Source organism: Corvus cornix, chromosome 1A, assembly GCF_000738735.6.
Source record: "Corvus cornix cornix isolate S_Up_H32 chromosome 1A, ASM73873v5, whole genome shotgun sequence".
Taxonomy (NCBI): domain Eukaryota; kingdom Metazoa; phylum Chordata; class Aves; order Passeriformes; family Corvidae; genus Corvus; species Corvus cornix.
Window position 1 is genome coordinate 13510956 of NC_047057.1, and position 12481 is coordinate 13523436.

General features: G+C 37.2%; 1 protein-coding gene across 2 annotated transcripts in view; it reads right to left on the reverse strand.

Annotated features, from left to right (window-relative positions):
* COG5 (component of oligomeric golgi complex 5) overlaps positions 1–12481 on the reverse strand; it is a 185291-nt gene that overhangs the window by 52549 nt on the left and 120261 nt on the right. For both annotated transcript variants that reach the window (XM_039570346.1, XM_039570347.1), the window contains exons 8-10: positions 9910–10075; positions 8716–8828; positions 8544–8621 (exon numbers count right to left, since the gene is read on the reverse strand). In XM_039570346.1, coding sequence (XP_039426280.1) covers positions 8544–8621; positions 8716–8828; positions 9910–10075 — 357 coding nt within the window. The remainder of the gene's footprint in view (positions 1–8543; positions 8622–8715; positions 8829–9909; positions 10076–12481) is intronic.

A 12481-nucleotide genomic window follows, 5' to 3' on the forward strand; every position in this document is an offset into this window, starting at 1 on the left:
CAGCAATTTTTGAATTAATGATACTGTCTGTTCGCAACTTTATTTTGATCTCACAGCACAGAAAATCTGAACATAAATCATACTTTCTACTACTACAAAATGGTGGGGAAGTAAGATCAGCCACAGAAATGGCTATTTTCTAATAAAAATCTGTTGTGAAAATGCTCCTATGCCTAAAGCACACTTATATAAACTAATATCTAACAACAAAAACTGTGAATTAAAAATACTGTCGCTCTTGTTCCTGTGACCAGTGACCACTTTATTCCCCAAAACCAAACAGCTGAGCAGGCACTTACATGATTTAGTAGCCCCTATGCAATCCCTTATGCAGTGCAAGACAGTTTAGATCTGTCTTCCTCTTGTTAATTCTTTATTTTCAGAAATGAACTGAACAACTGCCCAGTAACATAAATTAAGGCAACCCTCTGTCATTCTCACCTGCTGGACAGCTGGCCACAACCAGGGGAATGGAAAGATACTTTTGACAGACATATGGACTATAGACACTTAGCTACTTTTAAAAATGTTATTTCTAGGTAACCCACTTGCATCTGTGCAGAGTAAAATAGAAAAACACAACAATCAGACTGCACTCTGGCCCAGCCACTGTAATTTTCCCCTTTTTCATACTGTCCAAAAATTTGGTACTCGGTCACACATACTATTCACACAGGAATTATTTGTTCATGAAAATGATACCCAGAAATCAGACAAAATATGTCCAGCAGGCTAGACCACAAATGACGATGCATTTTTTCAACAGTAGGCTCACTTTATTGTGTATGTGAACTGGACAATGTTTATCTTTATTAAAATAATAGATGCAGGTAGTTTGTTCGACTTCCATTATATATCTTACTTATGTGAAATTTAAAATATGCTTAAATGCTTTGCTCAATCAGAGCCATAACCAGTAATGCACTAAAAGTATTTTCACTTTATGTAACTATTTCATTTCAACTATTACTATAAAGTCACTATTGTCAATACTCGGCACAAACAGTAACTCTGCGCAACTTTCCCATAATAGAGCAGGTTTTAGATAAAACATTTGAGATTCTATAATAGAACCACAGAATTAACTAGGTTGGAAAAGACCTTTGAGATCATCAAGTCCACCCTATGACCTACCACCCTGTCAACTAAACCATGGAACTGAGTGCCATATCCAGTCTTTTTAAACACCTCCAGGGACTGTTACTCCCCCACCTCCCTGGGCACCCCTGTCCAATGCCCAATCACTCTTCCTGTGAGGAACTTTTTCTCAGTGTCCAGCCTAAACTTCTTCCCCTGGTGCAGCTTAATAACACTGCCTAATGCCAGTGCCAGGAGACATTTGGACAATGATAGTTCATCCTGCTCTCTGTCCCAGGAACTCCATGAGGCTCCAGTCAGATCATTCCTCCAGTCTCTTGAGGTCCCTCTTGACGCCAGCATGACCCTCTGGAGCATCAGGCACTATTCCCAGTTTTGTGTCATCAGCAAACCTGCTGAGGGTACACTCTGGCCCATCATCCAGATCACTAACGAAAACAGGACCGGACCTCGTACTGACCCCTTGAGGCGGGTACACCACTGACCCACTGCTACACTCTGCACCACTGATCACCACTTCCTGGGCCTGGCCATTCGACTGGGCCATTCATGATTAATCCCACACTGATAAAAAGCTGAGTTTCAGAACACAGTGCAACTGGGAGAGCCTGTAGACTCAATCATCTTCTATGCAATGGCGGGTGGTAAGGAAAGGATTTAGATCAGTATTCTTTTACTGGTATGGAATGAATGGGTGGGGAGGGGAATTTATACTTATCTATTAATTTTTTTTTCAGTAGTCCTTTTATCTTTAGTGCATGGTATTACAGCACATAAGCAGACTTGTTAATAGTGTGAAGCAACACTATTACTCAGATTGATGCATTGACTGCATAGATTTGAAATTTAGATTCAGTGTTGCCTGCTTGCAAGATTATAGAAAAAACTACAGACTGACACAATTAATGTGCTAAACCCCTTCTAACTCACATGAAAACGATTTGTTTTCCCAGTTGAAAAAATATAACCCATTTTCACTAACAGTTACTAATAAGTTAATAAATCACTGAACAATAGTGGGCTGAGTACCAGTAACATCAGAGTGAAGATATTAGAAGATCTATAGTCACTGTTACTATACAATAATATTAATGCTAAAGCCTGGAAAACTGATTTCAAGTCTCTTCAAACATAAAAACACCTTACCTCATTTTAAAAACCCATATCGAACTACTAATTAACTTTGCTATTACTGAAATGAAATTAATCTCTTTAGCTCTGTTCTTAATACAACTATTTAGTATCTGACATTAAGCATCATCAAGGTATCTCTCAAGGAATGACAATAAAAGTACCCCCCGTCTTCAGTATTAGACAAGAATGTAAGAAGATGCTGAAAGGACATATATTTATTTTTACAAATGTCTCTATTTCCTCTACACTGTAAATTTAGAACTTAATGAGTATCATTTCCCATCTGTGAATTATCATATTTGTGTGTCTAAAATAGCTATTTTAACATTCAAATAATAAATCTGACCCACTGATTCTAAACTGGCTCCTACTTCATGACAACCACTTCCAACTTATTTTTCCCTGTAGAAATTTTGATACTTTTGAGTAGAATGTGAAAAGCATCTTTATTGTGAAGCCTCTTTGAAATGTAAAACAATATAGTGAATATTACCATGCAGCCAGTTGCTGCAGGCTCCTGAAATCAGGCTTTGCATACTAATACATACAGTGTTTTCTATCTGTAATCAAACGCTCTGCCATGGAGAAATGCGGGACTTGCGAATGTTGCTCTAAAAACAGAAGACATTTAAAGGACAGTCTAAATATTTTTTCCACCAATAAAGCAACAATGCAAATAATTTAACAATTTCATACGGCAAGATCTTATGGGACAGAAATAAGGAAATCTATTTGCACTATTTCTATAGCAACACAATTGCCAAATGTTAGACTGTGAACAAAAAGCCATCATCCTCAGTAGTGTAATTAATCAGTAAAGAAAAGACAAATTCTGAGTGTATTTTCAATAACCTTTTTCTATATCCTTAAAGTAGTCAGGATTAAATTTCTTAAAATAAGAGTGAATTTAAATTTCTAATGTTGTTTACGTTATACATTACAGGTGCAGAGATGTCAATAAATGACACTGTGATTTTAAAAATGACCTTGATTTTTTTGTTTTACTGCAGGGCACAGAATTTCATTACACTGGGTTGATCAGTTTATATCCAAGGTGCAATAGTTTCTAGACTTTCAGCAGTAGTGCAACATTTTAAAAAGGTCTCTTTATGCAGGTGACAAAACAAAAGCTGGTTTGCTTTTTTTTTTAAAACCTTCTTGACTAGAATATAAAGTTAAGACTCTGCATTCCATAGAATACTGGAATTCTTAAGCGATCCCTCAGAAAAACCAACTTGTAAGGAAGAAAAATACTTAGGTATTAAACAGTGTCCTAGATCTTCAAAACTACTTAAAACATTAATTAATCTTTCCATATTCCTGCAAGATATGCATCAACTGAAAATAAATGAACTTAGTATTCAAAAGCCAGTAACTACCCCAGGGATTTGACAGCTTTCTTCTACCCAGAGAAATGATTTAGTATGTACAGCTTCAATTCAAACTATGCTTTCACCTTGACTACTCCATATCCCCTCCAAGGATGAAAGGGTGGTTTGTTACCATGTCCACTCAGCCTGGAGCTGTTAAGGTAAGATTGACAAGAATGATGATAAAAGGCAGCACTTCTGGTAAATGTATTTCTTTTCCAATGGCAAGCTGACTAAAAACCAACTGACTTAATAACTTGCAGTCATCACTGATCTGCAATTTGCACAAACACCATCAAACCAGAAGTGAAAAAGAACGAAGGTCATTATTACCTACTAACCCACGCCACCTCCACACCATCCCTTTTCTTCACAGCTGCACATTTCTGTCAGAGAAACAGAATTAAAGTTCTAGAGAAATCGTAGTGTCATTAGAAAACCATTGCACAGGCTCTGACCCTCCCATGTGAATTAGAATCAAATTACTTTTAGAACGGCTGTCTGGGCACACAGATCCATCCAAAATGAGAATTGGGACTTTTAACTGCTATGATCTTTTTCGCTCTTTAAGAGTTCTCAAAAATCCTGCAAGTGAATTCAGCAGGGCAATTTGTAGATCTGAAACAAAGAGCGTCTTCAATATTTTGGGAACCAAAAACCTGCTCATCCACCTGTGTTTAGATCTTCACAAAGTACCTCATTATTGCTTAAATAACAAACAGAAATCACAGCAGAAATGATGTGCAAGTAATCCAATTCTGCTTCTACAAAAAATACTGAAAAATAAATCATATACTTGCAATAATTGGTGAAAACCATACTATTTTCTGAATTCACAGAAGACAATAATTAGATTATTTTTCAATTTTTTCCACTTGGGATTATTTTTTAATTGGGTCAACTGAATGTGAATATGTGATGATAGATGTGAATAATTTCAAAGCAGCAACATTTTTTAATAAGTTTGGACAGGGAGGAGAAATAAGAAGGTGAAATATAAGTACACTCTGTCAATAAATATCTATATTTTCCATTTATTTTCTTTATCTTATATAATGCTGAGGACATTTCTTTCTGTGTCGTTAACACCTCATATTGCCAGTGTTGACAACTCAGGAAAAAAGCCTGCTTACTCACCAAACATTCATCAGCAGCAGCAATGATAAGAGCCCTCCACAAAGTACATAATAACACTCCCTACAACTCTCAGCTCACTTTTTTACCCAGAGGCTTACATAAACGACAGGGTTTGTGATGTGCCTTGGTTGCAAACAGGACAGCCAAAGGCAAGCAAGGACAGATCTGCCTGTACTTTTCTGCCCAGCGGAGAGACCCCAGCTCATCCTTTCTACTGACCACCCCAAACCCCCACTAAAAATGACTTGCTGCTTTTCAGGCTGCTTTTCCTCTTTGCAGAACTGTTCCCTGACGCCTATGTAGGAGTGAAGGACCCAAAATAGATGAGGAGCAAAGATCATTTTCAACTCTTTTACAAGGGGCTAAGAAGGACTCTTATCTCTAATTAGGAAGGTGGCTGTCACAGAATATGTTCTGCTGCGATTTACACTGAAGTCAATTGTAGTTTAGGCATTACAACAGCTGAGGAAGGATTAGTCACTACACATTAAAAGAGAGAAGCAATAAAGCAGAATAAACTGAAATAACTTATTAGCTCTCTGAAAGTGAATGAAGCAATTGAAAGAACTGATATAAATAACCAGTCATTAGGTGAACAAAAATATCAAATTTACATTATTTAAATCTTATTTGTAATTTTAATTTTTACTCTTAACATTATGACAGCATTAACCCTACCTTTTAAAAAATGTGTGCAATGAAAGCTCTATTCATTTTCCCCAAAACTAGAAACTCCATGAATTCTGAATTCTTTTAGCACTCTTCAACTAAAATCTAGTCATTAAAGGCCTTTTTTTCTTACATAAAACCCAAAAAATGTCCATTCAATCGTATTTCTCCTTTAAATAGTTCATAGATTTGTTAAAAAATCAAATCTGTAATTTAAATGTGTAAAAATTAATAATGAATCTATAGTTCATGACTAGTATGAAATGAAGCTTTTAGAAGGTACTATGAGTGCATAATTTCTTTTCAAGATTTCATTAATTTCATATTATGACAAAGGAAAAATACCAAAATCTAGATCTGCACAGGGAAAAAATGTGCAGTATAAATTTAATCTCCAGATTCTTCCATGATCCTCATGTAAGCCTGAGTCTGTTACTTAACTCTTGGCCACATCTAAAGCTGGTAAAAATTGGAAGGGAATTCTGTAGGAGAAACCATAGGATAGAAAAGATGCAGGTGGTGTTGTTGCCCTCTTGCTGAACTGCAGTATTTAAAATCTTCCAAGTTCTGTACCTCAGTTTCTTCATCTGTCAGGTTTTGTTTCCTTTGTTTTTTTAAAAAAGAGAGTTTTTGTGAATCCTTTAATTAATTAGCTAGAGCTTTTAAAACTACATTTTTGGATACAGCATGATACAACACTACTAAATATTAAGGTAACAGGTAATAAGGAAGCCGGAAAGCACATGTTTGAGATAATAATACAAAATTAGAAAAACTGCAGGCTGTGCTATCTGTGAAGAGAAAGACACAAAAAATCCCCAACGGAAAAAGGGAATGATGACTTAAAAAAAAAAGGCAAGTAGCTTCCTTGCTATTAAAGGACTTGTGCTTTAAAAAGGCTGGGTCTCCTCCTCTCCTATGCTTCCTAGGATGATACTTGCACTGCAGTAATCAAAACAAGGAAGCAGATGGACAGGCAAAGTGGTACTGCAGCTGCTGCAGAAGATGACTATAATAATAATGTTGACATCAGTAACAGTAATTAGTGCACAGACTGTAGAGTGGATGATTCGTTTTCCTATCTTCTGGAGTGGGCATGCTGCTCTAGCAAATGGGTACAATGTTAGTACCTTCGGCTTGTTTTGTTCATTTGCTCAGTTTATTAATGAAATTGAATACAATAAAGAAAATGCAACTTCTCTTCCCCTCCAGAACACTTGCTGAAGAAAACACATTTCAGTTTGGTTTAATATGAGATGGAATCTTCATTAGTAAATGGCAAAACACCAATTTCTTATTTATATCTAAAACAATTCATACTCTCCCATACAGCCATCTGTACATATGCTCCTGAATTTCAGCAGCATGCAGTACTTGCCTGGTTTTGTCTGAACAACAGTTCTACTCTTTGGTGTGACCTCACCCACCTGCAGCCTGGTGCCGCACCTTTTTCAAGAAACACCAGAACAAATGGTCTGTGAGAATGTCCAAGAAAAACACTGTGCATACTGAACCATTTCAGGCAAGAAGTAAGTAAAGCATCGGTACCATCAGCAGTACTGTGTCATGCTGAGAGAGTTCTGCTAGCAGAACATGTGATAAGGATGTACGACTCCTCCTTAGCTGCCCCACTGAGAATGACCATGTCCAGCCTGGCACTATACTACACCAAAACACTCACCAAAGAGCAATGTAACTGGAAGAGTGATAACTGTGGAAAAGTAAATAGATGGATTTTATTTGGGAAATACAATTTTTCACTTAGATGCAATCCTGCAATATGAACTTAAAGTGAAGGAAGAGTAATCAGAGAGATCATGGAACAGGCTTAGCATAAGACAACCCAGTAAGTCTTTTATTTTCTAATGAGTTTTTCCTTACCCTGCTTACACTGAAATTCATTTTCCCTGGTCATTTAGTCTCCAGGATGATAAAATATTTTTTTTGGCTTCCCTCAATCATCAACCTCAAAAACTGGAAAAGCTCCTTCTTCAGTTGGCGAAAAACTCCTTTTCAAGTGATGTTTTGCAAGAGGGAAGAGTGAAAGTGAGAAGCACGGGCACAGGGTGGGAGCCACTCATGAACACCAACAGATCATTTTTCGAAGCTCCCTTTCCATCCAAACTTCCTGAGCCTTTCAGCATTTCTAGTCTGTCTCCAGGTTTCTGCTGATCCACTGAAGGGCTGATCCACCCAGGCAGCAATAGATATTTTTTGCCAGATTGAACTTTTTTAAATTAAGAAAATATGCTAAAAGTTTCAAAACTTTTTGAGGGGGGTTGTGGGATTTTTTGTTTTGGTTTTTTTTGTTGTTGTTGTTGTGGTTGGCTTTGTCTGTTTGTTTGTTTGAACACAAAAAGAGAAGCTTGAAGTGCCTCATAGAAAAGTGATGCTCTGTGCAACGTCTTCTGGAAATGGGCTTAAGAGACAGATAAAGGCTGTATTTAACCTTCATTATTTGCTTTCACTGTTGAGAAGACCACGTTTGCATATGAAGAGCTTCCCCACGTTATTTCAAATATTAAGGCCATGTAAATTAAAAATCCAGTTATACACTTGGCAAGAGATGTCAGCAGGAACACATCTTTTGTTTTTGCTCTTTTTTACTAAGGTAGATGAGACAGTTTCAGTAATCCTGTTCCTAACACTGAAGGAGACCATTAATCAAATTATTCCAAATATGAATAAAAAAAAATGCAAATGAATGGAAAATAATAGGTATTCAAAAGAACAGCCATGATTATTTTTCAAGGGAGAAATTGTCAAGAAGTGAGAAACAGATGGCTGAAAATGATAGATGAAGACACATTCTCCTATGCAAACGAACAGATTTAATTAATTACTCAAATCACATCATATTATAGAATGACATTAATGATCCATACAGTGGTGCCTTATCAGCTCCCTTTAAAAGAAAACAAAAGAAATTACAACAAAATGAACATGTTTACATCCTAAAGATATAACCCACAGACCCCAAATATATCCTTCAATGTTAGTTTGACTTTCAACACTTTCCCATCAACTTAATTTTAAAAAAATTATGGAACTGTAAAATTGTAAACAAACTCCTCCTCTCATCACATTTTTCTTCACAGATTTACTAAACTATGTTCATCTAAATTAAAACTTTACCTTAACTATCTCCTCTATGAAGCAGACATGTGACACAGGATCTCTTTTCTTTGCCAATACTTTCTGCAAATGCTGCACCTGTAGGAAAGGATTTATTAAGAGAGAAAGTGACATCTAAATTCTTATATCCAAAATTGCATGACAAGACAAACAGGAATTAGCTGCAGAGTACCTGTCCGCAAGCAGCACAGATCTGATCCATGAGTTTCTCCATGTTTGTCCAGAGGGCTGCTCGAAAAGCTGCTGTGTTCCCAGGTGTTGGCATAGCAGCTCTACCAGGGCCACCTAAATTGTTTTTAAACATACACAGCAGCACAATTCAGCTTCCACACACGAAAATTAAAATACTAGAAATATAGATCTCTGTGCACTTTGACAGATACTTTTTTTTTTTTAAAGCAGCCTAAAATACCTTCAGAACAGAGCTTTGTGAATGGCCTCAGATGTCTGAACTGAGAAGTTGACTGAACTCTGAAGCTCAGTGGGGATACTTCATGCTCATAACTGTTACATGCTCTACCAATTCAGACCTCCACAGAAACACCACAGTAATGCCAATGAGCAGTTTTGCAGGATTTAATAGCAAAGTGAAATGGCAGAAAGAGCATCCGGGAAAAATAAAGGTATTACCAGCTCAGGACTTAAATGCATAGACAAATTGCTAAAAAAAAGTGATTCCTTCCAGAAGGGCATGAAGCTTCTAAACAACCACTTCCCTTGAGAGAGGATGCACTTCTTTATTATGCCACTGATTATGGGTCTGGACCCCCACCTTGTTGCAAGACTTGTTTAAAAAAAATCAAATGTTTGTATCACCAAAGTTCAAATTTGCCTGCTCACCCAACTCCTCAATATCTTCTGGTATCTGACCTAACTCAAAACTAAATGTTTAATAGTGCAACATTTCTTCATATTGAATAGTCTGCTTTGAAACAACTTCCACCTGACAAAAGCATAACAACGTACTTGCAGGTTTCTTCCACTGGTTGCAAATAATTTCAACCTGTAGTCCTCCCACCAATACAAAGAAAGCAGAATTTGGAGTCATCTTTCCATGAGAAACTGCTAAGAAAATGCCACAAAGTTGTAACCTAATGAGGACAACTTTCTGTGCAAGTTAGGAAGGAGAGGCAGGGAGGAATAAAGGAAAACGTCCGAGCCAAATATCAGACAGTCCCGATTTTGGCTTGCAAAGCCAAATTAAATGATTTCTGAGATATGCCTACTCCCACCCTCTACTGGTTAAAGCAAGCAGGGAAATGTTTCTAGAACAGGCTTGGATGTGAGAGTTTCTTCCATTTTATACATACAGTACTCCTGTAAAAAACATAACCAGTTACCATTCTCTGTAAAACAAGAATCATACCTCTTGTGACTGTTTGAGATGGTTGGGTCAATACTTTGATATCCAAAGCATTTTTTATGTTCTCTTCCAGGACTGTGCAGTATCCATCCACCACATTAGCAATGGTATCTTTCAAAGTTCCAAGATTATGGAAAACCTGAAGAGCAGTTCCCACTTGCGTAGGATTCTGGAGAAAGAAGATATTTTAAAAATAATGATTATCTTTAGCTGTTCTACTGGGATGTTTTAACCATGATGAGACAGCATTTTAGTGGGCAAGTTCATCTTTTAAGTTCAGTCTGCTAATTCATTTTGTTTCAGTTACTGGCATCCTTACCACAAAACAGAGAACAGAGGGTAAAAGGAGACGACTGATTTCCTTTGATCTCTGAGCAATGCTTTGCTTAGATCCCTTTGGTGCTATCCTCAGAATATGACGAATGGAAAGAAAGGAACTGGAAGCCCTGCTGGCAGTATCTAACCTGGGGTGGGTTATCAGCAACTGATCCAGTAATTCTGGGGTTAGTTACAGTACAACTCTATTCAGCTATGGTGTAGTTAGTAATATTGTTTTAACATGCACTGCTTGTTACAGTACTGTCAGTTAAGTCCCAAATAGTTCATTAAATGTGATACAGGCTTTAAAAAAAGTACTAACGAAGGATAATAAGAAGCAAGCAGGTCAAACCCCTGCTACTGACTACTGCAGAATTTAAACTTGTATTTCTACATTTCTATTTCTACTGTTGACAGTAACTTTATTTTCCTCACAGCAGAATTAAGAAACAAAGTAATGCAGTGATTATTTCCAAAGCTTGGGGAAAAAAAAAAAAAAAAAAAAAAAATCAATACAGAGCAGTGAAAACTATCCAAAAACTGTCCAGGTCCACTATTTAAGAGACCTCTGATTAAGATTGAATCTGATGATAATTCCACTTAGCAACACTAAACACTGGCATGAGTGCTATTTAGCAAGAGAAAAGCCTCAAATTATTGCCTTTGGAAACTAAGCACTGTCATCCATACACTGAATACTGCTTTTTTAATTAGCATTCACAGGCAATTAGTGGAGGGGGCAATCAGTTGATCACACACACATTAGAGATGCAGTCCTTTGTCATTTTTCTTAGTGACTTGTGCCAGCAGTAAAGAACATCGTCTGACAGAAATGCTGGCAGTCAGGCTGGACAGAATCATCCGAGACCACAGGCACTTCCCAGGACAAAGCCCACTTTGGCTTTGGCCATGGTGCAGCTGCTGTGCTGAGGATGCACTTGCTGGTACATCCACCTATGGCAACAGGTTTTCTGATCTGTTGGCAAACAATGCTCTCCTCAAACCCAACATTTCAGAGGTCACACCCCTATAACTGCACATTCATGCCACTTTTTCTAGGGTTTCTATAAAGATCAAAACCACAGTTAAAGCAAAAAAAACCAGGTCTCATCTTCTTTCCCAGCTCCAATGAGGCGTTCCCAGGTTTAGTGGAAAGCAAAGGAATATTAGGCATGCATTATGGTTTGCAGACCTTATACTAACTATACCAGTTTCTTTTTCCAAACAGTGTGGGAGTTAATGAGCATTCCCAGCATAGTATTACGGGTCTGGGACTTGTAGGTTTAGTTTTTTGACAACTTGGTATGCTGTAAAATTTCTAAGCATCCTGTGGGTGTGCTTGTGGAGGTGGGAAAGTAAGCCATAAAGACTGGAAGATTAATGGGATGTCAGAAAATGAAGAGTACTATAATGCAAGCAGGGAATTTGGGGACAGAATGAACAAGAGAAAGAAAATATAAATGGGAAGAGGACAGGGAATAGAATGAAAAGACTCTGGAAGAAAAAGAGAATGAAACTGAAAGGAAGAAAAGACAGAAAAGACACACCTCATTTACCAACCTTTCCTAAATTGTTCTAATTTTTACAGAATACTTACATGATTATGAAACCAGGTAGTGAGTCAGTAATACAAAATCAATACCTTACTACTACTATAGGAGCGCTGAACTAGATTTCAGCCAGGCTCTAAAGTTCATATATTAAATCATAAAAAGTAGAACAGCATCAAAAGGTGAGCTGGGCACTATCCAGCCTTAAATAATCAATGGCCAGATACTTACTTTTCTGACAAACAGGCAATACAGGCACAAATAATTGCAGGCAAATAATCAATCTTAAAGCTCCCACATGACAGTTTAGCAAACTAACTCTGCATCTACTGGGCATGAAAGACACTAAAACATGCTCCAAGAGAGCCTGAGCTTTATTTCTAAAGAACTGGTTTTAGCCAGAAGTTTCAAACCAAAATACATCATTATGGAAACTGCTGATACTCAAAGTATCTTCCAAATCTAGTACCAAAATTAAAATCAGAATGGAACAAAGATTATGCAGGTGGCCTATTTCTTATTTGCTTTAAATTGTGGACATGGCCACAAGATAGAGGGTTTCTAGCTCATGTGTTCATCTTGTATAACTGGAATTGGAGACATATCAAATCCCTGACAATGTAGAACAAAGTGTATTCTTTTATTTGATTCATATACAGTAATTTTCTCACCTCAGAAAACAGTTTTTGTTTCATATGCCCCAGACA